The sequence below is a fragment of the Nycticebus coucang genome, chromosome 10 (genome assembly GCF_027406575.1).
Source record: "Nycticebus coucang isolate mNycCou1 chromosome 10, mNycCou1.pri, whole genome shotgun sequence".
In the NCBI taxonomy this organism is placed as follows: Eukaryota; Metazoa; Chordata; class Mammalia; order Primates; family Lorisidae; genus Nycticebus; species Nycticebus coucang.
The window spans coordinates 114,004,989-114,032,040 of NC_069789.1; the positions used below are offsets into that span (position 1 = coordinate 114,004,989).

Sequence of the window (27,052 nt, forward strand, 5' to 3'; positions counted from 1 at the left end):
ACAAACAAAAGTTGGGTGAAGAACGGAACATTCAACAAGTTTTATGTCTTAGCTTTTCTGTATTTCCCTGTTTTCCCAACAGTAAGCTTTTGTGGGTTTTTTTTGTAACCAGGAAAAAATAACATAAATAAACGTAAAAATAAATAAATAATAAAGGAAGGCAGCATAAAACTATAAAGATAAGGGCTCACTTGCAAGAGTCCTCCTCCCCCAGGCCCCGCCCTGGCTGGTCAGAGTCCACTCTGGGAGGAAAGGCTGCCCTGCTGGGCTGAGAGACGCCACCAGCAGCTTCTGGGCCTGAGACACAGGCCTGTGAAGGGCAGACGGGACAGCCGTGTCTCTGCAAAGACCCCTCCTCCTGGAGGACCCTGAGCAGTACATGGACCTTTCCAGCCCCAGGTGTAGCCGGTGGAAGGGCCTCATGCTAGTGGGTAAGAGAGCGCTGACCCTGCTCCCAGGGCTGAGGAGAGGGCAGCCTGGGCTAGGACCACTCCACCTAGGGGCACAGGTGAGACCCCGAGGGCAGGAGTGGAGGGAAGAGAGGGGACAGGGTCACACCAGGACTTTGATGAGCTCAGGCATTTGGGCTCACAGACATAGCATGTTTCTCTCTCTCTCTCACACACACACACGCACACACTCACACACACACATAGATATTTTCATGCGCTCCCAAGAGTGAAAAGCTTGGACCCCCACCCTCACCTCCCTGCAGTCACCTCTTGGGTGTCCCCATCTGCTGAGATCCCTACCCTGCACTCACTCTCAGCTCTGATCCCTTACCAACCCCCCGACTTTCCCCCAGGCCCCTCCATACCCCCAACATGCACAACCCTCATGCTTCAGTGACAATCTCATGTCCTGCCCTTGGACATGTCCTGTGTCCACACCTCAAAGCCTAGAACCGGGGCCTTGGGTATGTCTGTCTTTTCCCCACGTCCAGGACTTCACAGACAGTGGCCCCTGCCCTCTTATAGTAATGGTGGGCTCCTACCCATTCCAGTAGATTTGATGCTAAGTCATAGACATTTGTATACAGTCTCAGGGGAGTATTTGTCACCCAGCCAATCACTGCTGAGCACTCTCCCATCTTCTACCCTATGCCTGAGGCAGCTGGAGACTCGGTGGTAACGAAGATAGCCCAGTCCTGCCCTCATGGAGTTCACAGATGTGTCACCAAACTCTGATGATGCTCAGAGGTGAAGGCTGGGTGGGATGAGGGGAGCCCCACAGGCTGGGGAGCCCAGAGAGGCCACCTGAGTCAGGCTGGGCAGGAGGAGACTGAGAGCCCAGGGATGAGTAAAGTGAAACATCGAGGAGGATACAGACAGCAGCAGGTAGCAGGGATCAGTGTGTCAGGAATGGGGAAGAGGATGTTCCAAGCCTAGAGGAGGGAGAGCAAGTAATGACTCAACAGAGCTGTACGTATAACTAGGCACAGAGTGTGGAAGTCATGACTTCCGGTAAGGAAATACAGGAATGGAAGGATGGATGACTGAGGGAGTGTATGATGGGATGGGATGGGGTAGGTTGGTCCAGAAGGAAACTGATGAGTCATAAAACCAGCTCTTACTGAGACAATCTCACAAGCTGGCCTAAAAGTGTGAACATTGTCACATAAGAGCCATTGGGAGCCATAGAAGGCACCAGAGCAGAGGAGAGCAGGGTCATAACTTAAGCTGTATTAAGATCTACTTAACTGTCACTTGAGGATGGATTGGAGGCTGAGTGGCCAGGGAGGAGGGTGGGCTGGGAGAGAGAGGTTAAGGAAAAAAAGAACCAGGGCAGAGGCTGAGGGGATGGAGGGAGGGACAGCCTGGGAGTCACCAGGAACTAGAATCTTTTGCATGCTCAGCAGTGTTTGGGGGTATCAGTGCCTGGATGGTGTCAGTTTCTCCATGTGTCTTTTTGTCTTTGTCTTTCTCAGCCAGCCTGCTGGCCAGTGGGATCTGCCAGGCCTCTGGCCAAATCTTTATCACCCAACTCCTGGGGGTTGAGGGATATCGAAGTATCCTGGCCCTAGAGAACGTCCCTGAGAATGTCCAGGAGTACAGCTGGTACCGAGGTACACAGGACAGTGCAGGAAATATGATTCTCAGCTACAAACCTTCCAACTCCTGGCAGCCTGGGCCCATGCACAGTGGCCGGGAGAGTGTGACCAGAGCAGGTGACTTGGTGATCAAGAAGTCTATGCTAAATGACACAGGAAACTACACTGTTTGGGTGGACACTGGCAACAAGACCCAAACAGCAACTGGCTGGCTCGAGATTGTCGGTGGGTTGCCAGGTTGCCCCTTTCCCTACCCAAGGAGAATTGGACTTGAAGGCCTTGGGAGTGAGATTCCTTGGGAATCACATTGTCTAAGTCCTTCGCCCACCTCCAGATGACAGGAGCCCTGGAAGATGGTTGTTCAGCTTCTCACACAGAGACAGACCACTCATTGCCTTTAAAAATGTCAGTTTCTGGGCTGAGCATGGTGGCTCATGCCTGTACTCTCAGCACTCTGCAAGGTCGAGGCAGGTGGATTACTTGAGCTCAGTTCAAGAGCAGCCTGAACAAGAGTAAAACCCTGTCACTACTAAAAATAGAAGAACTAGCTGGGCATGGTGGTAAGTGCCTGTAGTCCCAGCTACTTGGGAGGTTTAGGAATGAAGATCACTTGAGTCAAAGAGTTTGAGATTACTGTGAGCTATGACACCAGGGCACGCCACCCAGGTCGACAGAGTGAGACTGTCTCAAAAAAAAAAAAAAGTCAGTTTCTTTGTTAGATAGTGCATTAGTTTCTACCTTTGCATAACAAATAGCTTCAAACTTAGGAGATTAAAACACCCATATTTTATAGTTGCTGGGGGTTAAAAGCCCAAGCATAGCTGAGCCCGAAGTCCAGGCAAGGCTGCGCACTGAGTCTCAGAAATCATTGGCCTGAGCGGTCTTCTCATCTGGAGCCTAAATTAAACAGGGAAGAATCTATTCCTGGGCTTATTCCAGTTGGTGGCTCAAATGATGTCCTTTTGGCGGTGAGACTGAGGGCCCCAGCTGGCTGCTCACTGACTGTCGGTTGGAAGCCTGTGGATTCTTGAAACCAGTGCAATTCTCTGCCACGTGGCTCTCTTCACAGTTATTTCTCATCACGCCTGTTTGTTTCTTCAGCTGAGTATTTCTCTCTAGTATGGTAAGAAGGAGTCTTAGATAACAGAAGGCAGCAAGGGGAGAGCGCCGTTCATTAAACTTTGTCACCTCCTACAGTTTGGAAGCAAATTGTGAGTCCCACTCACACTTGAGAGGAGAGCATTATAAAAGACATAACAAGAGGTGGAAATCAAGGAGCTGTCCTAGAGTTCTGTCTGCTACAGACAGCTCCTGGGGCTCCACAGGGAAGGAGAGGAGAGAGGATTTTGAGCAATACATCCTGCATTTGCTTCTCACTCTGTTCATACGCACTTCCTGGCCCTGGCAGGGGTGGGGAGCCTGCAATCTTCTGACTTCAAGATTATTCTTTTTTAAGCACCAGAGGAGGAAATAAAAGCTTATCTTTCTCTGCTGCACCCCCTTGACTAAAAGGATTTGTTCTGTCAAATTTGGGTTCAGTCAAAAAGACACATTCAAGGACCTAGAAGGCCACCTGTGGCCTTAAGTGCAGGTTCCCCACCCCACCCTAGGCCATTCATCTTCCCCCTGTGAAGACAGTTTCCTCATCTGTAGAGTGGGGGAAGTACCTACCATTGTAGTTTGTTGTAAGGTTGGAGGGAATATTTGCAAAGTGAATAGGACTCAAATAATGGAAGCATTTATTTTATGTAGTTCTCTCACTTCGAACCTCTCCCACTTGCATCCTCAGATGAGAGTTCCCTGTCTATGCCATGTGCTCATGATTATTGCAGCTGACACCACAGCAGTGGCCCTGGAAGTCTCACTGCCTACTCCCTACGCTTCTGCCCCTTAGGCTCCAGGCCTCATTGTCCAGCTCTTGGTTTTTCTCCAATATAGCCCAACCCTCCCCCTGTAGAGGAGCAGAGCTCAGGGAAGCACACCCCCCTCCACCCCACCAACCTTCTCTTCCTTTCTGCTTCTCCCAGAGTTGGAAAGCAATCCGGGCATCTCAGTCAACGCCACCTCCCTAGTGGAGAACATGGATTCTGTGGCTGCCTACTGCCACACTAATGTCACCAAGGTCACATGGTTTGTGAATTCTGTGCCCATATCCAGCAGTAACCGGATGACAATTTCCCCGGATGGGAAGACCCTCATCATACACAGAGTCAGCCGCTATGACAGGACTCTTCAGTGTGTGGTGGAAAGTTTCCCAGAGATCTTTCAGAGAAGCGAGCAGATCACCCTGACTGTGGCCTGTAAGTGATCTAGGGTCATGGAAGTGAGGCCAGGGGTGGGCACAAGGTTGTAGCAGTAGGACAGGCAAGCCTGAGCCACCTGCAGCCAGTGTCATCCGTGTGGAACCTCAGGGGCTGCTGGCCCTGTCACTCGTCAGAACCATGGAATATGTGGTTTTAAAACAGGAACCCTAATCCTCACTTTTCAGGTTAGAAGTGGTCAGTGTGCTTAGATGAGATTGGGCTTTTGAGTAAAGAGGAGACTTCTTGCAACCAATTGTTTCTTAAATTAATACTCAATTTGTTAAGTTTTCACAATCCTAGTTTTCCCTGAGCCTTCAACTTTTGCTGGGTGAGTATGTATTCTGGTTCTTCTAAAGTTATCACCATTTCTTCTTTTACTCAAATTGAACTGACTATATGCCTTCGGTAGTTTGATTTAAAGACTTAATTACGTATCCCACACATTCTTCTTTCTTTTTTTTTTTTTTACATTCTTCTTTCTTTATAACTTGTCACCTGCTCAGCTAGACAGCTGTACAGCCTAGTAAGGTCCCCTCAAAGTGTCCAGCAGGTCTTGTAACTCTAATACCTTGACTTTAGAATTTCAAGACCTGGATTTCTTTCAAAGTTCCAGGACTGTTCACAGAGTGTACCAAATTCTTTCACATCTTTCAACTAAAAAAAAAAAAAAAAATCACAAGTACAAAATCATTTTCTCATCTCCATCTGGAACTATTCTTGTGGGTCCACAGATTTCATGATTAGCTATGAGGACAGTCCTATGGAAGTCAGGGGCGTGGTGTGGATGAATTCTGACCTCCATGCAGCCATTTACAGGTCACAGGCTTGGAATCAAGACCTGGGATGCAGAGGCTGCCACTGTTCAGGACGACTGATCCTAAGCCCTGAGATTTGCATAATGCTTTGGTGTCAATAGGAGACTTAAACCCTTGTCCTGTCCTCTGAGCCTCATTTTCCTCATCTATAAAAGGGATCAATAGTGGAACCGATCACTGAGCTGCCGTGGGGATTAAACCCGCGTGGGGACAGTACAGAGTTTAAAGCAGTGCCTGGCATTTGTGGCCCCTTTTGTTCACTTCTTCTCTACACTTATTTCCTGGTGACATAAGGGAGGCATCGGGTGAGCCCAGAGGAGATGCCCAGTCATGCAAGATGCTTTTATTGGTCCTGTTCTTGCTGGCACAGCCACGTTACCTGGGCAGGTGTAGGGGTCAGCTTGGAGTACAGAGCAGAGGGCTCTCCTGACTGGGGCAGGACTTCCTGGGGATTGGGGGAAGAAGATGGGACCCTGAGGGTGAGAAACAGCTCCTGTCCTATCCCTGCAGATGGACCAGACTCCGTGGTACTGAGGGCCACACCTGATATCTTCAAGGGTATCATCACTGCTAAGATCGGCTCCCGCGTAGAGATGGAGTGTGTCTCCATTTCCCTTCCACCTAGCTTGTACCGCTGGACCCACAATGGCTCCCTCCTGAACTTCTCAGAGGCAAAGATGACCCTCTTGAGTCTAGCCTGGGAACAGCTAGGCTGGTACCGATGTATCGTGGAGAACTCTGTGGCCCAGTTGACCTTTTACAGGAACGTCAGGATCCAACTGCCTCCTGAGAGTGAGTGTGGCACTCCTCCCCCGCCTCCTCCAGGCTCATGCTCCCCAAATCTCCCTGCCCCCATGCCTTTGTCTAGAAAGAATTTGACCTTTACCTCACCTACCAAGCTCATAGCTGCTGAGTGAATCCTCCATCCTTTGAGATCCAGATCCAAAGCTGCCTCCTTTGTGGATCCTCTAGAGTCCTCAGATCAGTGTCAGGGTAACTGATGGTGACTGAGCCATTTAGCAAGTGCCTGCCTCCATCTAACATGTAAGGCCCTCTCTGTCTCCCTACACAGTAAGCAACTCTTCTTAGCATCGCCTCCACTGTACAGGTGAGAAACGAGCTCCACATATTGTGAGTCCTTTATTCAAGGTCTAACCAACAGAATCATCAAGATGCAAGTACAGGCAGCCTGACCACACAGCCCGTGCCCTCAGCTGTCCCCCTCATAGGCCTCCAACATGAGGAAGTGGGAAGACTCCAGGAAGGGACAGGAGGAGGGAAGCAGAGAATTGTCATTGGCTTTAAAACTTAGCCTAGCTGGACACAGTGGCTCACACCTGTAATCTTAGTACTCTGGGAGGCCGAGGCAGGTGGATAGCTTGAGCTCATGAGTTTGAGACCAGCCTGAGCAAAAACGAGATCCTGTCTCTACTAAAAATAGGAACACTGGAGGATCTCTCGAGCCCAAGAGTTGGAGGTTGCTGTGAGCTATGATGCCACAGCACTCTACCTAGGGTGACAGCTTGAGACTATGTCTCAAAACAAATAAAAAAAAAAAAAAACTTGGCCTGGGGGTGAATTGGCTAATTCACCTTTACACCTTTTCAGCAGCCCCATATCCAATCTGATGCATCATGGAGAGAGGCCAACATGCTCAGGTTGAAAGCACAGGAACAGGACAGTGACATGCAGGGACTCTGGAGCTGCCATTCTGGGTTCAAAGCCCAGCTCAGCCACTGCCCATCAGCATTAACCAAGGACAAGCAACTTCACCATTCTGAGCCTCAGTTTCTCCACTTGTAGTGACAGGATGATTAGAGTCCCTGCATGACAGGGTTGCTGAAAAGATAAAAGGAAATTGTGTAAGGAAGTGCATGAGATGATACTGTGTGGCCTGGGAACTTTATTTCACCCACACCACACAACTTTCTAAGGACCTAGTATGAGCAGGTCATGGTGCATGTGTGCAACCCTCTGATTTACACCTTTCCCCTCCCCTGGACCTTGAATTCTAGGAGGGCAGAGGTCTGGTGAGCTTCTGTTCACTGTTTATATGAGTGGAGGACACATTGCTGGCACATAGTTGGTGCTCAGTGAGTATTTGTGCTGTGAGTTCATAACCCTGTGTACCCAGCACTGCCCCCACCCCAGGTCCCTCACTGTGCCCCTGTGAGGGTTTATTCTTCTCTGGAGCACTAATGGTTGCCTACGGTATGAGGTATCTCTTGCTTAACTATCCACTTCCCAGCTAGAGCGTCAGCCCCAGGATGGCAGGGAGTTTGTTTTATTCGAAACTGAAACTCTAGTACTTGCAACAATGTTTTGTACATAGTAGGTGCTGAGAAATTTTTGGAACACAGAGGTGTGGGTGGGTGAATGAATGAGTAAATGGTGGCCCTGACCCAGGTGTCGTCTCCCTCCAGAGCTCTTGCCTGTGGCTCGCAGTGGTTTTTACATCTCGGAGTCCCTGGTGGTATTCCTCATTGTGGTGACTGTCCTGGGGAGTGTCTACCTCTGTGGAGTCCTGGTCTACGCTCTGGTCAGCTATTACTCAACCAGGTACCTTTGGTGTTCTGGGTCAAGGATGGGGCATTGGCTGGGGCAAGGACTCAAGGGCTAACACACCCTCGAAGGGGAGGAGGGCTGAGCCAGAAGGGAAGGAACAAGCCAAGGATGGGTTTGTCGGTATCAGCAGGGGCAGATAGGTCCCCAGGACCTGGAGCTTGTCGGAGAGGAGGAGAGATGAGAGTCAGCCCTACCTCTGAGTAACTGTGAGGTTTTCTGCAGAGACTTCCCTTCTCTTCAGTAGGATCCCTTCCCTGCATTTGCATTTAAAAGTGGATATAGAGTTTTACCTAGAGGGACAGGTGTGGAGATAAGAAGAGTGCATGTCAAGAATCTGGTACCTAATGGTCACTGTTTATCAAGCAAAGCTAAAAATTGGTGACTGGTATCAAAGTCAAGGTTTGGGTTCAAACCCCAGCTCTGCCACCAGCTGGCTGATTGACCTCGAGCAGATCACTTCTGCCCTCAGATCTTCCTTGGTCCCATCTGGAGGATGCAGAGCAACATCTGCCTTGAAGGGAGATGTAGGGACATGTCTTAGCTAAAGAAGGATTAGGAGTCTTCTCAGCGTAGAGTAGACCTGAGTTTCTCAACCTTAGCACTATCAACATTCGGGTCCAGATAGTTCATTTGCGGGAAGGTAGAGAGGCGAGGCTGTCCTGTGCATTGTGGGATGTTTAGCAGCATCCCACTTAATGCTGATAGTGAAAACCCACCACCCTGATATAGACAACCAGGATCATCTCCAGGCTCTACAAAGATCTCATGGGGGCAGGTTTGCCCTGGTTAGGGACCACTGGAGTTGATATTAAAAACAGCAGTGATTCTGGTGACGATGGTGATGTTGACTGACAGCAATGATGTTAGTGATGGTGGTGATCGTGATGAAGTTGGTAATGGCAATGATGGCGATGGTGATGATGAGTGATGATGGTGACATAGTGTTGGTGATGGTGGTGACAAGGATGATGACGGTGATTACAATAATGATAGTGATCATGGCAGTATAGTGGCAAAGGTAATGATGGTGGTGATGGTTATTATGACAGTGATGATAATGATAGTGACAATGGTGATGTTGATGATGATAAAGGAGTAGTGTTGATGAAGATGATGGTGGTATTGAAGATGATGTTGATATTAATGATAGTGATATGGTGATGGTGTTGATGATGGTTATGCTGATGGTGGCAGACACAAATATGATGGTGATGGTGATGAATATCAAGTATCATGCCAAAGTTTGCCTGAGAGCTCTGGGGAGAGGTGCAGGACTCAGACCTATCTCAGTCCTAGGCCATGTGTCCTGATGGGCTCGCAGGTAGCATCACTGTTCCCAGGAGGAAGCTAGTTTTTACTGAAGGTTTCCAGAACCAGGAATTCTTGCCTTCTTACTACTAAGACAGGGCAAGGATAGCAGGTGGTTTTACACTGCGCCCCTGTTCTAGGAAAAAAGAGTCCGCATCTCTTGGGGCCAGTTTTCTTCATCATTCTGCCCTGGGACAGCTCACTTCTTGGGGACACTCACATAGATTTAGATGTCAGGCAGATCAAAATTCTTCCCTATTGAACTATTTCTAATTTAAAATTTTAAACTAAATAAACATCTAACTGGAAGGTAAATTTTGAGATCAAAAGTTTATCTAAAAGCAAGACTGATCATTAAATACGAGTTTAGTTCTGGATTTATTTAATATCACATTTAATTTAAAACTTTAAGGGAGTGTCTCTAAGCTGAATTATCCAATATAGTAACAAATAGCCCTGTGTGGATATTTAAATACAATTAATTAAAATCAAATAAGTAAAAATTCAGTTGCTCAGTCGCACTAGTCACATGTCAAGTACTTGAGAGCCACATGTCACGACTGGTCACCAAATTGGGTGGTGCAAATACAGAGCATTTGAGTTACTGTAAAAAGTTCCAATGGACAACATTGCTGCAGGCCAGTTATAAAAAATGTCTTTAAAGAGTAAAAAAAATGTAGAAACAAGTGGAGTAAAGCCAGGCACAAGATGGCTCATGCCTGTAATCCTAGCACTTTGGGAGGCCAAGGAGGGTGGATTACTTAAGCTCACGAGTTCAAGACCAGCCTGAGCAAGAATGAGACCCCATCTCTAAAATATTGCCGGGCATTGTGGTGGGTGCCTGTAGTCCCAGCTACTAGGGAGACTGAGGCAAAAGGATTGCGTGAGCCCAAGAGTCTGAGGTTTCTGTGAGCTATGATGCCATGGTACTCAACCAGGGGCAAGAAAGGGAGGCTCTGTCTCAGAAAGAAAGAAAGAGAAAGAGATAAAGGAAAGGAAAGGAAAAGAAAGGAAGAGAAAGGAAAAGGAAAAGGAAAGGAAAGGAAAGGAAGAGAAAGGAAAAGGAAAGGAAAGGAAAGGAAAGGAAGAGAAAGGAAAAGGAAAGGAAAGGAAGAGAAAGGAAAAGGAAAAGGAAAGGAAAGGAAAGGAAAGGAAGAGAAAGGAAAAGGAAAGGAAAGGAAGAGAAAGGAAAAGGAAAAGGAAAGGAAAGGAAAGGAAAGGAAGAGAAAGGAAAAGGAAAAGGAAAGGAAAGGAAAGGAAGAGAAAGGAAAAGGAAAGGAAAGGAAGAGAAAGGAAAAGGAAAGGAAAGGAAGAGAAAGGAAAAGGAAAAGGAAAGGAAAGGAAAGGAAGAGAAAGGAAAAGGAAAAGGAAAGGAAAGGAAAGGAAGAGAAAGGAAAAGGAAAGGAAAGGAAGAGAAAGGAAAAGGAAAGGAAAGGAAAAGGAAAGGAAAGGAAAGGAAGAGAAAGGAAAAGGAAAGGAAAGGAAGAGAAAGGAAAAGGAAAAGGAAAGGAAAGGAAAGGAAGAGAAAGGAAAAGGAAAGGAAAGGAAGAGAAAGGAAAAGGAAAGGAAAGGAAGAGAAAGGAAAAGGAAAGGAAAGGAAGAGAAAGGAAAAGGAAAGGAAAGGAAGAGAAAGGAAAAGGAAAAGGAAAGGAAAGGAAAGGAAGAGAAAGGAAAAGGAAAAGGAAAGGAAAGGAAAGGAAGAGAAAGGAAAAGGAAAGGAAAGGAAAGGAAGAGAAAGGAAAAGGAAAGGAAAGGAAGAGAAAGGAAAAGGAAAGGAAAGGAAGAGAAAGGAAAAGGAAAGGAAAGGAAGAGAAAGGAAAAGGAAAAGGAAAGGAAAGGAAAGGAAGAGAAAGGAAAAGGAAAGGAAAGGAAGAGAAAGGAAAAGGAAAGGAAAGGAAGAGAAAGGAAAAGGAAAGGAAGAGAAAGGAAAAGGAAAGGAAAGGAAAGGAAGAGAAAGGAAAAGGAAAAGGAAAGGAAAGGAAAGGAAAGGAAGGGGAGGGCAAGGGAGGGGAAGGGAGGGGAGGGGAGGGAATGGAAAAGAAAGAAAAGAAAGGAGGGAGGGAGTAATTCCTCCTGTTCTCTGTTCCCTAAGGAAGTATGTTCTATGAGAAGAGAGAGGGGCCCAAGGTGGACCCAGAGTTCTCACATTCAGGACACTGTGGAGAAAAGGAGGTTTCAAAGGAACAGAGAGTGGCTAAGACATGAGGAGAGGAGCAGGGGAAGGACAGACACGGGACCCTAGCGGTCGGTAGAAAAGAAATGGAGGGCTGCTGGCCAGTCAGCAAGGGAGATCTCAAGACAGAAATTCTCAAAGCGTTCAGATGGGGCTAGTATTCCTTGGAGAAAATCCTTCTTGGGGGCAGTACCCTCCTAGATCTTCAATCATATTCCTCAGAGGAGTCTTAGCAGGTGCCAGAGTTTGGAGTGGGAACCTGTATGGGCAGGGATACAGGCTCCTTCCTCACTCCCCACAGAGCACAGCCATTTCTGTCTCGTACAGCAGACTCCACTTCAGGGATGCATTTTGCTGTTGTGGGCTCCTTCTCTAATAAAAAATATTAAAAATTCTATTTTCAGCTGTGTTAATGTACAGTGGCTGTCCAGAAAGTATACAGCAATTATTAATATAATAAATGTCTGTATACTTTCCAGACAATATGATTTTTCTCATATAAAAATCAAGAACGGGTCATATTAATTTTATTCTTCTGATTTTTAAAAGAAATTAAAACAAAAAATTAAAAATAGGGCAGGGCCTGTGGCTCAAAGGGGTAGGGCGCCGGTCCCATACGCCAGAGGTGGTGGGTTCAGACCCAGCCCTGGCCAAAAACTGCACAAATATATATATATATATATATTAAAAATATTAAAACATTTTTGAGCCCTAAAAATACTGTGGGCCTGAGTTCCTCTGCATGTAATGATCCTGTTTCCAGTAGAATTTCTTCTGAGAAAAGGTTATTAATGATTTTAAAGACATTTTGGACACCCCTGCTCTTGATCAAAGCTAAACATTAGATGTCTCCAGTAAGCCAGTTTTAGTGACTCGTTCATTTGTCATTTATTCATTTTGTCATTCCCCACACATTTTGCCAAGCACCTGGCTTTATTCTTGGGGTTCTGATGAGAAAAAGGTAAATAAGCTACAGCTTACAAAATCCAGCCCCCTTCCTTGTGCAATCACATCTTCCCTTCACCGCCACCCCTCACAATTCATCCTGGAGTTACTTAAAAATTTTCATCATGACTGTGGCAGGATACCACCTGGAAGACACAGGAATGGCATATTCTAGAGTAAATTATGGGACAGAGGACCTGAGGAGACATGTAGCCTATACATATATGAATTTTTCAATAATATGTCATCTAAAGATGTTAGAAAATAACATTTTTAAATTATCTTGGAATTTAGATATCAAGCTATTTATGATCATTATAGGGTCCCTTAGCCAAGGAGCCTGTGATATTGACCATAACATGTGAAAGTGGTCAAGTTGGCCTGTCTGGGCTATACTTACCATCTGTAAATGGGAGCAATTCTGGTACTCACCTCACAGGGGTATCTAATATGGGTAAAAAGTAAGGTCTTACTGGTAAAGAGAATGGGATAAGTCAGCACTCAGTAAAATTTTAGGTGTTATACTGGTGCTATCATATTATTCAATGCACAATTTTAAATCAACTGTGATAAACTCCAGAAAGTTCATGAATGTTTCCAAGAGAGTATCTGAGTCACTTCCTCTTCCAGACAAATCCCCCCTCCTTGGCAGAACCACCTTCTCACAGCCAAAAACTAACACAACCCCACTGTCTCATTCCTCTGGAAGGTACCAAATTGTCCATAGTCTGAGACTCCAGTCTGGTATGAGAGCAAGGATCTGCGGGTCACAGAAGCCAGTTTGAGAAAAGTGGCCTCTGTTATGTCATCCATGTGACTTTGGGCAAATAATTTTACCTCTACTAGCCCCCATTTCTTCATCTATGAATGTGGGTAGAGCATTTATCTGGTATGGCTTTTGGCAGGGTTAAGATCATTCTGTCTACTATCATTTGTAGCCTGGCATATAATAGGTATGACATAAATTGTTATTATTATCTGTTATTATTACCACCGGTAGTTAGCATGGCAATGCCAACTCCTTCCCCAGATTCATGCAGCCTCTTTTCCTTTAACCCCTGCCCAGTGGCATCTTCCTCTACTGACATTAAGACCTCAGGAATCTTAAAATGTGTGGAGAATGCTGATGACTCTTACAGCAAAAGTAAAGCCCGCAGATCCATCTCCTCCACCTCCTGGAGTCCCACATGAGGAGGACCTGGGCATGACGCAGGCAGCTGGGGCCCCTCATCTCTCTATACCCAGGACTCTCCTGAACTTCTTAAGTCCCTTAAAATGTTACTTTCCCCCTCATTTCTCCCCATAGGACAAGCCAGACTACATGAGTATCCACCTCAGACCTGGAGGGCAAGACCAGATGGGCAAGGAGGTGAGGGGAGACTGATGGAGAAGGGCAGAGGACTCACAGGGACTGGCTAGGCTGGAAAGGGCCCAGGGTCTCTTTGGAGGGGATAGTCAAAAGCAGGAATGAGCCCAGTCACACAGAGATTGGGAGACAGAGGCTTGTGGAAGTAGTCTAGAGACCCCACTTAGGACCTGGGATGACATCACGGGCACCATGGCCATTGGTAGCCCCAAATGCCAATTGGAGCTGGCCAATGGAATGCAGGCTGGGGCGGGCCAAGGGCCTGGCTGTAGCTCCAATTCCACAGGATTCTCTCCCACAGCGTTTTCAGCTTCTCAGTTTCCTTGTCTGAACTCCAAGGCACCGTGAGAGAAGCTGGGAAGATGCCCTTCTTGGCATTGCCACGGCCAGGGAAATGGACCAACCTAAAAATGCCCGAGGACAGGGATTTGTTTAAACGGCGCACAGCGCACATGCAGCTCATTGTTCATTGTTAGCAACCACCCTGGGGAAGGATGTTCCCGAGGTACAAAATGCTCAAGACTTGATATAAATTTAGAAATTCATAATGTATAGCTGCATATGACAAGATCATAGTTAGGAAACAAGTATAAGTTAATTGGTGACGGTAGATACGCTGATAATATGTACAGTATGTTTACATGTTTCCCACAGGTTTTTGTGGAAAACATTAGATATTAACAAGGTTACCTCTATTTCAATATTGTTCTTTATACTTTACTGTATAAAGTGGAGTTTTTCCCACAAAACACATAAATTGTCTTGTAATCAGAAAAAAGTTTAAATAGTATCAAGTTACTTCAGAGTCAGCAATTCCACTTCCGGAACTTTTTTCTGAGTTGTCTGCATGAATGTGCTCCAAAATATGTAAGAGGATTTATTCACCATAATGGCATTGACAATTGAGATGGGTAGTGGGGAGGGGAGAGAAGGAAGAAGGGAGGGGGGCAAGTAAGGAGGCTGAGAGGACAGAGGCTCTTTACTGGCTGAAATTTTACTCTCTGTGGCTGTGGGCCCTGTCCTTGGGGCCACTCGACTGTTTGATACTGTCCTCACAGGAGGGTGAGGAAGGAGTGAGCAAATGTTCCCAAATAGTAAAGACAGTGCCTGGCACAAGGCAATCCCTCAGTTAGGGGTACCTCTGTGGCCCACTAATTAAAACCCCCACGTGGCCTTGGGGCAACTGCCTGGATTCTATCTGGTCCCTCCACTTGTGAGTTGTGTGGCTCTGAGCAGCTCTGCCAAGCCTCCTCTGTGACAGGGGATAGAGATGACTCTCCTGAATGACTGTGGGACCTGCATAACACAGAATAGGTACAAGATGCCTCAGCAGGTGCATTGCCTCAAGGTGTATTGGTTTCACAGAGCAGCTATAACCAATTGCCACAAACTCGGTGACTTAAAACCACAGGAATTTATTCTCTTCCAGTTCTGGAGGCCAGATGTCCAAAATCAAGGTGTCAGTAAGGCCATACTCCCTCTGAAGGCCCAAGGGAAGAATTCTTTGCATCTTCTAGCTTCTGGCAGTGGCCAGCAATCTTTGGCATCCCTTGGCTTGTGGCAGCATAACTCCAATTCCTGCCTACATTGCCAAAAGGCCTTCTTCCCTATGTGAGTCTCTATGTCCAAATTTACCTTCTCAAATCATGACACCAATCACTGGATTTAGGGCCCATCCTAATCCTGTATGGGCTCATATTAACTTACTTGCATCCGCAAAGACCCTATTGCTCAAAATGAAACCAGATATTCATCAACAGAGAAAGTTGGGTAAAGAAAATGTGATACACTCATTCCATGGAATCCTACTGAGCAATACAAAGGAACAGAATGCTGACACACACAGCAACATAGGTGAATCTCAAGAAATACAATGCTGATTGAGTAAAGAAGACACTAGACTACATATCATATGATATCAATTATATAATGTTTAGCAACATGGAGAATTAATGTGCAGTGATAGGAATCAGAAAGCAGTGGCTCTCAGAGTTGGGTATTGACAGAGGGTGGGAGCCAGGATCCTTCTGTGATGGAAAATTTCTATATCCTTTATTATAGTCCTGATTGACGTACACAGGTCTAGCAAATTCATGGAATCACACACTTAAGATCTTTATATTTTACTGTAGGTAAATTTTGCCACAATGAAAAAGACAAATGATGCTTTTAATTTTCCAGAAAAACCAAACAAACAACTTGCAATTAAAGGAGTTAATATTTGGGGGGAAGGCAAACAAATAAATAAAGACCTGCCAAAAAGTTTGGGCAGAGGTCCCCAGCCTTCATCTCCTCGACTGCATCTTTCCTGTCCCTGGGACTCTGGACCATTTAGACATTGGACATTGAGGAATACTGTATGTTATATATATATTATGGCCAAAGGATTTCTGGACTTCTGGTTGCTTGATTCCATGTTGCATGAAAGAAGAGACTTCAGACTCAGGGAGGGTTTAATTTCCAGCCCTGCTCTGAATAGCTGAGTGGTCTTGAGACAGTCCCACCGGGGTTTCCATACATATATATGTTGTGGAATGATTAGATCAGGGTAGTTTGTATATCCATCAGTGTAATTGCATCAGATCAGTCCAGTTCAATTTTTATGTTACAAAGTTGTGAGCTGTTTTGTAGTTGGCATGGACCCTCAGTGTGAAGGTCACCTAACCTGAGTGTGCAACCATAGGTGGAACCTAAGTGCTGGGACCAAGGAGTGGGGACTGAATTCAGAAACGGACAACACATGGAAGGATTCCAATCAGATCACGCCTGGTATCTCCTCCATGGCGAGATCCTATCACCTCTCATTACCTTCTAACTATAAAACCTGTTCTAACCCCTGTTCAGGGATATAGGTTGGATGGCAATAAACTTTTCTTGCTGCAAAAGCCCGGTGCGTCCACATTTGTCTTTATTTTAGGTGTGGGCAAGAGGATTGATTCAGTTCAGTTTCATAACATCAACTTAAATATTAGCATTTATTTTTGGCAAGAACATGCAAAATCCTCTCTTTGGGCTGTTTTGAAATGCATAGTACATTATCCTGTCATTTAAGATAATATGGGTGAAACTAGAGGACATTATGTTAAGTGAAATAAGCAAAACACAGAGACAAATACCTTATGATCTCGTTTACATGTGGAACCTAAAAAAGTATAATTCACAGAAGTAGAAAGTAGAACAGTGGGAAAAAAAAAATAAGAAAGTAGAACAGTGGGTCCTAGAAGCTGGGAGGCTGGGCCAGGGTGGACAGGGAAAGAAAAGATGTTGCTCAGTGGGTATAAAGCTTTGGTTTGACAGGAGGCATCAGCTCTCTAATGTCTACTTTGCCACGAGGGGCCAAGATCCCTCATCCAGGGCTGAATCTCCACAGTGGTTCTCACTTGTGGATCTTGATCTCTGAGTACTCAGTGACCATGGTCTTCTGTCTCTGCAGGTCCTGAGGCTTCATCTTCTGGAAGTCGAGGGATGCATAATGAAGCTCTTGTTCCTGCCCTGAGGAGGAGGTGGCCACAGCTGGGGAAGGCTGCTCTGGAGGGTTGTTGCACATCTGGGATTCAATCACAAGGCCCTGAATGGACATGGGGGAGGGAGTCAGAGAAACCATGGGGACAGGATAAGGCAGAGAGAGTCTGGGGAGGAAGCCTGTGAGTTCTTTCATCTGTTTGTCCTTCCTGTATTTCTTTTTTTTTTTTTTTTTTTTTGGCCTGGGCTGGGTTTGAACCCACCACCTCCAATATATGGGGCCAGTGCCCTACTCCTTTGAGCCACAGGCACCACCCCTTCCTGTATTTCTGTTGGATGCTCCTTAATTCACACTTTCCTTAAATATCTCATACTCAATGAGCACCTTATTTGGTGTTTTCCAATTTCATTAATTCTTGCAACACCCCTATGAGGAAGATATTAATATATTTTTTTTTTTTTGTAGAGACAGAGTCTCACCTTATGGCCCTCTGTAGAGTGCCGTGGCCTCACACAGCTCACAGCAACCTCCAATTCCTGGGCTTAAGCGATTCTCTTGCCTCAGCCTCCCGAGCAGCTGGGACTACAGGCGCCCGCCACAACGCCCAGCTATTTTTTGGTTGCAGTTTGGCCGGGGCCGGGTTTGAACCCGCCACCCTCGGTATATGGGGCCGGCGCCTTACCGACTGAGCCACAGGCGCTGCCCGGAAGATATTAATATTTTATAGATATGAAAACTGGAGGCTGAAGCAGGAAGCAGCCTGCCCAATTCCCGGTTGCACCAAGTTCCAATCAATCAGTTCTCCCTCCACCCACAGTTTGGTGTCCCGCTGAGGACTCCTGTGTGTGAGGCGCTAAGCTGGGTGCTGGACGTGCTGAGGTGGACGTGGTGGACCTGACCTCTTGCAGCTCGCTCTGTAACTGAGGGAGGCAGCTATAAATGACCATCAAACAAATAGTTGTGAATTATTACATGATGCCTCAAAACACAGTATGTGAGAATTATAGGGCCTTGATTCAGACATGGCACCTGCCCTTAGGAAGCTCACAGTGTAGTGATGGGGGATGCGGTGTAGGGACAAGCCAGTCCAAACTAGTATATTCCCTGATAGGAAGAGTAATGGCTCACAAAATATCCTCACCCTAACCCCCTAGACCCAGTGAGCATGAGGCCTTACATGGCAAAAGAGACATTGCAGATGGAATCAAGTTAAGGGTATTGAGATGGGGAGATTATCTGGATTATTTGGGTGGACTGAATGTAATCACATGAGTCCTAAGAAGGAAAAGAGAGAGGGCAGGTAGAGCCTGCAAGACGCTGCCCTGCTCACTGTGTACACTCAAGTAGGCAGTGGAAAGAACCAGAGCCCAGGAGCACAGGCGCCTCTAGGAGCTGGAAAAGGCAAGAACCTGAATCCTCCCCTGCAGCTGCCAGAGGCACCTCAAGCCACAGGCAACGCCTTTACTTCAGCCCCAGGAAACCCACTGTGGACATCTGAGAACCAGACCTGTTAGGCAATCCATGCACATTGTCTGAAGCCACTAATTTTGTGGCAACAGGAAATTAATACAGATTCACCCAGCAGAGAGTGATAGAGGCTGCCCTGGCTGCTTCCTCCTTATTTTGAGCTTTCTCAGCTGCTCTCCTGGAGAACAGAACATGCCCCAGAACAGTCCGTGATTTTGTTCTTCCATTCTCCTTCGATTATTTAAATAAAGACTCTCTCTCTCTCACACACACACACACACACAACACACATCACTTTTCAGTGCTGTTTTTTATCACGATCACCAAAGATCTCCACTTAGCTAAATCAAATCTGCCTTCCCTCCCCTGGACTTTGCAGCAGCAGAGGACATTGTGCTGCCCGCCTTCCCTGCATGGGGCCCTTCTTTACTCAACTGCAGACATCATACTTTTCTGGGTCCATCTGACTCCTTGGCAGCCATTTACACCACATCTCCTTGACCTCTAAATATCAGAAGTGCCCAGACACTTTACTTCTTCAACTTTGTTTTGTGACCTCACCCACTATAATGGCTTCATGTCACCAGTAGGTGGATGACCCTCAAAACCAGATTCCAGGCCATTCTCCTCTCCAGGTGATAAACTTTCATCCAACAATATACTTGAAACTCTGACCCCCTTATTCAAAGACACCCTAAACTCAACCAGCTCAACCTATTTAAACTAAACTAATTCTTTTTTTCTCCCCCAAATCTCTGCCAATCACTGAGGCACATTCAGACATGACCCATGCACAGGATGGGCTTCTCCACGTTCATTTCTTTCTCATGGCCATTGCCGCCTCTGTCTGAGCTCCCTGTGGTTCCCCCCCACCATCAGCCTCCTGTGTCCAAGCACAGCCCCTGCTCTTCTTCCCTAGCGACTCTTCACACAACCAAATGCCAGACCCTGAGCTTCCTTCGTCCCTTTGTTCAAATATCATTAACTACAGTCAAATATCAGAAACCACAGTCAACCTATGAATGGGAGAAAAGAATTTCTAAACCACACATCTGATCAGAGGTGAATATGCAATATATATAAAGAGCTTGCATATCTCAACAATGAAAAACAATTAATCTAGTTTAAAAATAGGCAAAAAAAATCGAATAGACTTTCCTACAAGGAAGATACATAAAAGGCCTAGGAGCACATGAAAAGATGCTCAGATCACTAATTATAAGATAAATGCAATTCAAAACCATAATGAGATGTCATCTCATACCCATTAGAGTGGCCACTATCACAAACAAATGAAAAGAAAAATACCAAGTATTAGTGAGTATGTAGAGAAATGAGAACCCTTAGGAGCTCTTCATGGGAGCATAAAACGGTGCAACCACTATACAAAACAGTACGGCAGTTCCTCCAAAAATGAAAAAATTAAAAATAGAATTAACATAGGACCCATTATTCCTACTTAATGGGCATATATCTGAAAAGACTGAAAACAAAATCTAGAGAAGACACATACATACCCATGTTCCCTGTAGCATTATTCTCAGTCGCCAAGAAGTGGAAGCAATTCAAATGCCCATCCACAGATAAATGGATGAAAAGAGTAGTGTGCACGTGCACAGGAATATTAACAGTCATCTTTTGAAAAGAGGAAATGCTGTTACATCCTACGATGTGAACGAGACTTGAGGACTTAGGTTAAGTAAATAAGCCAATCACAAGAGGATAAATGCTGTGTAACTCCACTTATGCGAGATATCCAGTCGTCAAGTTCACAGAAATAGAAAGTAGAATGGTGGTTGCCAGGGTCTCCTGGGGCAAAGGAAGGCCAGGGTGGGGAAATGGGGAGATGTCATTCAGTGGACAGAGTTTCAGTTTTGCAAGATGAAAAATTCTAGAATCTGTTACACAATTGTACACTTTAAAAGATTAAGATGTTCAACTTTTTGTTTCTATTTCGAGACAGAGTTTTATTACGTCGCTCTTGGTAGAGTGCTGTAGTGTCATAGCTCACAGCAACCTCAAACTCTTAGACTTAAGCGATTCTCTTGCCTCAGCCTCCCAAATAGCTGGGACTACAGGTGCCCACCACAATGCCCAGCTATTTTTGTTGTTGTTGTAGTTGTCATTGTTGTTTAGCAGGCCTGGGCTGGGTTCGAACCTGCCAGCCCCAGTGTATGTGGCTGGTGCCCTAACCAGTGAGCATGGGCACTGAGCCTGTTCAACTTTTAAAAATCAAGATAGATACATGGATGAATGGATGAAAGGACGGAGAGGTAGTGAGATAGATAACAGATGCATAGATACATAGATATATAGACAGATGATATGGAGATGACAGATAACAAAAACAAAGCCACAAGCCACTTCCTCATCACTTCCTATTTTCTGAACCCTGGATTTTCCCCAATTTACATGTCCATCTTTTTTTTTTTTTGCAGTTTTTGGCAGGGGCTGGGTTTGAACCCGCCACCTCTGGCATATGGGGCCGGCGCCCTACTCCTTTGAGCCATAGGCGCCACCCTACATGTCCATCTTGTACATTTTATTCATTTGTTTGCTTGTTTGGTTAATGATTGATGTGGATATATCCCTCTGTCTAAAATAAGACTTCACCAAACCCAGGATTCTTACCTGCTTTTCATAGATAGGACCCTGGCACCCACAGTACTTGTCTCTTGATAGGTGGTCCATACATTTCCTGACCAAATTAGTGAATAAAAGGATGCCTGCTGCTCAAAATCATCTATAGGTAGTGAAGTGAGGAGGGAAGAACACATGCGGATGGAGGAACAGCCCTTGCAAAGATACAGAGGCACAAATAACCTTGCTGAGGATGACAACAGTGACAAGTCCAGCGTGGATGGAGCACAGAGCAGGGGGAGGATGTGGCTGGAGGGCAGGACTACAAGGAGAGGGAAGAAGTGTGGTACTTGCCAAAGTCCAGAATGAAAAAGGAACCAAAAATCTCAGCAACCGAGGTGAAGAATATTTGAACACATTTTAAAAATAAAATTAACGGGGCGGCGCCTGTGGCTCAAGGAGTAGGGCGCTGATCCCATATGCCAGAGGTGGTAGGTTCAAACCCAGCCCCGGCCAAAAAAAAAAAAAAAAAAAAGAAAAACCCTCATTCCTGGCTGAAAGTGGGAATGAGTCTATCACTAAAAATAAAATTAACTATACATATCCCTGGAGAACAAACATGTAAACAAACCCAGATTAGTGAGCATGCTTTCCTGAGCCAACTGGAATCTCGGGCAACAGGAAAATGTTTGTTCTATTTATATGTTTTAATGTATATTTAATCATTAATTTTTTCTATAACATAAAATAGTTGCAATACTATTAAACACTGAAGAATGAAGCTTATAAAACACCATTTTAAGTGTAAAAATTTTATGCATACCCAAACCAGAATTTATTATAATTTTCCTTTCCTGGTTCTATGGGAGATAAAGCAGAGACAATATTTTCAAAATCTACCTCTTTGCTTCCCTCGCCGTCAACTGAGAATGCTACCCTGTTTTAAAGTTTCTCTTAAATGATGATCTTAAATAATTATTAAGTGACTTCATTGGTCCTGTTATTTTAAAATATTTTGATATTTTACTCATCATGAATATTTTTCATTCATTTTAGTCTGTTAAAAACTTACATTAATTGTCTCGATTACTGAGATTTTTGTCATGCCCTTAAATTCTGCATCCAAGCCAAGAGTCTTACTCATCCCCCTGTAATTCCATCCCTACTGGACCTGCAGGTGCTTCAGAGGCCAGAGTGGTCTGGGCTGCAGGCTGAGGAGCTGGGGCTTTATCTCTAGATCAGGGCTGGGAAAACTACAGCCCTTAGGTGAAATCTCACCCACTGCCTGCTTTTATGAATAAAGTTTTATTGGAACACGGCCATGCCCATCATCCACACATGGACTATGGAGTGATTTCCTGCTACAGAAGCAGAGTTGAGTAGCTGCAGCAGAGATTATACAGCCCATAAATTCAAACATAGCTATCATCTGGCCTCTGCTCTCCACAGTGCTGGGGTCAAGGAACAGCTGCTCAAATGCAGAGGCACTGGGCCATGATGACTTTTTTTTTGCAGTTTTGGCCGCAGCTGGGTTTGAATCTGCCACCTCTGGTATATGGGGTCGGCACCCGACTCCTTGAGCCACAGGCACCACCCCCATGATGACTTTTGAAAGATTCCCTCCAGGTAGGGAAGGGGAGGTGAGAGGCAGGGGGCAAGAGGATCAAAGATGAGAAGGTTCAGGATGGAGGGTTGGGACCAGTGACAGCTGTTCTTAAGGACAAAACATGGCGAGTTTTTGGCCATAGGAAAAGAAAGCGCAGAGAGGGGCTAACTCTTTGTGCCTGGCCGTGGAGAAACCACAAGGGAGAGGCTTTCATTCTGTCAGCAACATAGGGGATCCTGCAGGAGATGCCGGATTTTAGGGAGGAGGAGATGAAGAAGCAACTTTGGCCCTGCCCCACCTGAGCTGTCCGTGTTGGATGCCGGATGTGGAGACCTCCATGTCACTTACCTGAGAGCCTGAGCCCACCGCAGCGTTTGCATCCTCTGCGCGTTTCTCCCCAGCGCCCTCTGCTGACTTTGCCACTTTCCTCACCCTGAAAGAACACCAGGGAGCCTTTCAGTCTGTGGGCATCGGGCCACAGGGGGCAGCCCCACCCTGTCTCAGTTTCCTAGTCAGGGACTGGAGGGTGACCGTGGCGGGAGAGAGGCTGTCCTGTCCCAGAGACCACAATACTGAGAACACAGGAGGCCCGCCTCCTGGACAGTGAGGCCCCAGGTTTGCCGTAGACTAGTAGCCCCTCCGAACACAGGCCCCCATGTAATTCTCTCCATGCACACGTGATGTACTTCTTACCCTTGCTGCAAGCTCATGACCCATCCAGGTGCCTCCAACTCTGGCTTCAGGAGCACAGTTCCCGACCTTCCCTCCCCGCCAAGGTCAATGCTTACACGATGAAGATGACGCAGAAGAGCAGGAAGACCAGGGCCGTGGCTCCGGCTCCCCAGACCGCCCCCATTGACACTCCAGACACAGGCTGTGCTTTCTCTGAAGATAGATGGGAGTCATTCTGTAGATCACCTCTGAGAACTGGTCTCTTCCCCTCCCCCTCCATGCAGGACTTGGACATCTATTCCCCTCCCCCTTCTCAGACACAAAAAAACATGGATGGCTACTCGGGAGGCTGAGGCAAGAGAATCGCCTAAGCCCAGGAGTTGGAGGTTGCTGTCAGCCGTGTGACGTCACGGCACTCTACTGAGGGCAGTAAAGTGAGACTCTGTCTCTACAAAAAAAAAAAAAATGGATGGAAGGGAAGAAGGAGACCAGTGAGATATGGAAGTGCTGGGTGCAACCTTTAGTTAAGATTTTGAAATTTTGTTCATCATAGAATTTTTTGGCATTCAATTTATTGCTTTTAAAAGATCGTTGCAATATTATTTTGCTTGATTGCTGACTTGTCTTTTTGTCTTCTTAAATTTTATGCCTGAGGTGGGTTCCTCACATGTCTCACCCAAGTCCAACCCCTGAAGAGCAAGGTCCTTGCTTCCTCAAACACTCCTGTCCATGCCCTAGCCACTCCCCTCCAAGGCCCACCTCCTTCCCTTGTCCCTTGTCCTTGGAAGAAGACAGTGATGCTCTGGGTAACAGGTAAGTTCCAAGCCTCACAGCTGAGCACAGACCAGGACTAGGCCTCTCTTTATAGCTCAGGGAGTTGTTGGTTTTCAGTGAGGGTGGGGCAGATGTGTTCTCGCCTCTATTCCTCTGCAACCCACCTGTGTGCTGACTCTGCAGGAAGAGGCTCAGGGACATGTGCTGGGAGCCCAGAAGGTTCTGCGCTCGGCAAGTGAATTCTCCCTCATTCTTGAGGTGCACTTGGGGCAGCTCCAACACCCCAGGACTTGAGGACTGTGATGGGCACAGGGTCAGGCTCCCCCAGGTCCAGCTCAGGCTGGCAGTGGGGTTGCCATCAGCAGCACAGGCCAGGCGCAGACGTTGGCCCTCTAGGACTGTCAGAGATGAGCCATTCCCCAGGGCCATGGGTACTATAGAAAAAGAGACAGAGGGTCAGAGTAACAAAGAGATGTGGAGAAAGTGGAAGGACACAGAAGGAGATGGGTGAGGGGAACAGAAGCCCAGAGAGAGAGACTGAAGTGGAGGAAAACACACACTTTCACCCCTGGCTGATGGGAATGAAATTTGTGCACCCTCAATACATCTGACAATGTTTCTCAAAATTAAAGAAAATGGAAACTAGCTATATTGTTTTTAGGAATTTATCTCACAGACATACACACACATGTGTGAGACAAGATACAAGGAATTCCCTGCAGGGTATCTGTTAGTAGTATAAAATGATGCCCTGATTTTCCATCAGCATAAACTGTATAGAGAATCAGAGATCGCCAAGAGAAGGTATCCCACACAGCCCTGGAGAATGAGGACAGTCTGTGCTGCTGGTGTCAAACCACCTCTCAGGGCCTTCAAGTGAACAGACTGAGGCTCAGGACAGCCTTCAGGGACCCTGTTGGGTTCTGGGGATAGGGGTGGGCACCTGAGAACAGACTCTGCTGTATGTTCTGAACTCTTACCCATGTGACTTCATCCCCCATCTAGAGGTACATAAAACTATTGCGGAAACAAAAAGTTGAAGCTGAAGAAGCATTTGGGAGACAGATGAGAAGGGGACTCAGGCTGGCTCTACCTGTGAATGTTGTCCTGTCCTTGCTGTGGACCAAGGGGTTGTGGGAAAGTCGGAGGGGAGGGCTGAGTGTAGGGAGGGGCCCCGGAGCCACCAACAACAGAGTCTCAGGCGAGCAGGGAGAGTCCAGCTGAGGAGGGACCCACATGCCCTGACTGAAGGCCCTGCTCCCACAGCCCAGGGAGGGCCGTCCTACCTGTGCTGTTTCCTAGGAGGACAGTCACAGTCAAGTTCTGAGGAGAGTCTGGGGCAAAAAAACACAGAAGCCCTGAGTCACTGCTGAGGGCCGGGTGGATTCTGGACTCTGCCCCCAGGAGCCACATCAAGGGGGAGGGTGAAGCCAGCATCCTCTTGACCCTCCCTGCCTGGACCCCAGATCCCAGCATCCCCAGCAGGGCCCCAGGTGTCCCCGCCCAGCTCTCTCACAGGACACATTGAGATGGATGGTCCTCATCCCGGTCACACCAGTCCCAGGCAAGGTGACCTGGCAGGTGAGGTTGGTGCCATGGTGCTGGAGCTGTGGGATGAGGGTGAGCACTGAGAAGTGGCCGGTGCTGGGACCCTGGGGGACCACAGCGGGCCCAGCCCAGGAGATCTTGGGGGGCAATCCCTTCTCACAGGTCCAGGGCACAGAACAGGTCAGGTTCCTGGGGTGGCCGTACTCCAGGGTCCCCAGTAGGAGGATGTTGGGGGTCAGGGCTGGGGAGAAGGAGGGGACACGCAGCATCAGGAGGGAGAGTCCAAGGTGTGGCCCTGAGAGGAGCTCGGGCTGTGGTCCAGCTCCTCCCCTGAGCCCAACAGGCTTCACCCCAACCTCTCCCAGGATGGGGGTCACAGCCAGCCATTCCCTGTGGCCCCACCACCTGCCCCTGTGGTCACACTTGCAGCCGGGGCCTTACCCGTCACACGCACAGAGAGCTTATTGCGTACATAGTTCCATTTTATGCTCTGTCCTTTCTCCACCCGAAAAAAGTAGAATCCACGGTCACTCCGCGTGGCATTGCTGATACTCAGGGAGCAGTTCCTCATGGGGACCCCAGGGAGGTTGAATCTGCCCCGGGTCTCCTCCTGCACTTGTCGAGTTCTGTTGTTTGTGGCCACTGGAGCATCGTGGTTTGTATTGGCCCCGTCCCGGAACCAGTAGCCATAAATAGGGCCAGACTCTTTCCAGCCTTCTGAGGGGTAGGAGAAGGAGCAGGGCACATGGACACACAGGCCCTCCTGCACCGTCACCACCTCCGGCACTTTCAGGCTATAACCCGCCCAGGGCCGTCTCTGTTGCTGCCCCCCCACCCTCCCCCAGAGCAGGGCCAGCAGCGGCAGCAGCAGCATGTCCGGGTGGAGGTGTCAGGGCCCGCTGGGGACAGGCTGCTCCTCAGGGTTCTTCTCTCAGGAACTGGGAGCTGCGGGACTCAGAGGAGGCCTCACAGGAAGACGGGGGTGAGGTCAGAAACGTGACCCTCCTCAGAGGAGGAACTTCACACGTAGACATTGTCAGGGCTGGGGCAGCCTTTGGAGATTGACTGTCACCACCCACATCCACTCCTGGGGATCCTGTGGGAGAGGGAGAGACCCTCACCCATGATCCCATCCCATGCAGGGTCCGACTACATTTCACCCCCTCCCTGTCAATGCCCTTCCCCTTGGTGACACTTTCTGAAAGGTGAAAATGGGTCCCATGTGGCCGGACCCTTGAGTCTGGGGCTATGGATGTTTGTGGAGGTCAGGGACAGGATGATGGGGGAGGGACAGGATGATGGGGGAGGCCCAGGGTAGGGGATAACCGGCAGCCTCTCCTACCCCCTCAGCAACCACATGTGTGTCCCATCTCCGCATCTTGAGGTCAACCCACCAGACCTAGATCCTGGTCCTCAT

General features: G+C 47.3%; 2 protein-coding genes across 4 annotated transcripts; one reads left to right on the plus strand and one right to left on the minus strand.

Moving 5' to 3' along the window:
• Positions 1 to 248: 248 nt before the first annotated feature.
• On the plus strand, positions 249 to 17,096 carry CEACAM18 (CEA cell adhesion molecule 18). Of its 3 annotated transcripts, none has more exons than XM_053604438.1 (7): positions 249 to 431; positions 1,928 to 2,275; positions 4,078 to 4,350; positions 5,679 to 5,960; positions 7,592 to 7,727; positions 13,466 to 13,528; positions 16,959 to 17,094. In XM_053604438.1, the coding sequence occupies exons 1-6, from the start codon at positions 380 to 382 to the stop codon at positions 13,482 to 13,484; spliced, it is 1,110 nt and encodes a 369-aa protein (XP_053460413.1). In that variant the 5' UTR covers positions 249 to 379; the 3' UTR covers positions 13,485 to 13,528; positions 16,959 to 17,094. The 3 variants fall into 3 exon arrangements, with proteins under 3 accessions (XP_053460413.1, XP_053460414.1, XP_053460415.1); XM_053604439.1 differs by lacking the exon at positions 16,959 to 17,094 and adding an exon at positions 16,209 to 16,344; XM_053604440.1 differs by lacking the exon at positions 13,466 to 13,528 and having other exon boundaries at positions 16,959 to 17,096.
• On the minus strand, positions 16,902 to 26,591 carry LOC128595663 (sialic acid-binding Ig-like lectin 8). Its single transcript, XM_053604437.1, has 7 exons — positions 26,077 to 26,591; positions 25,604 to 25,876; positions 25,374 to 25,421; positions 24,252 to 24,521; positions 23,430 to 23,526; positions 22,990 to 23,074; positions 16,902 to 17,093 (listed from the first exon to the last, which is right to left on the minus strand). Exons 1-7 carry the CDS (start codon positions 26,507 to 26,509, stop codon positions 16,902 to 16,904), a joined length of 1,398 nt encoding a protein of 465 aa, XP_053460412.1. The 5' UTR covers positions 26,510 to 26,591.
• Between the last annotated feature and the right edge of the window lie 461 nt (positions 26,592 to 27,052).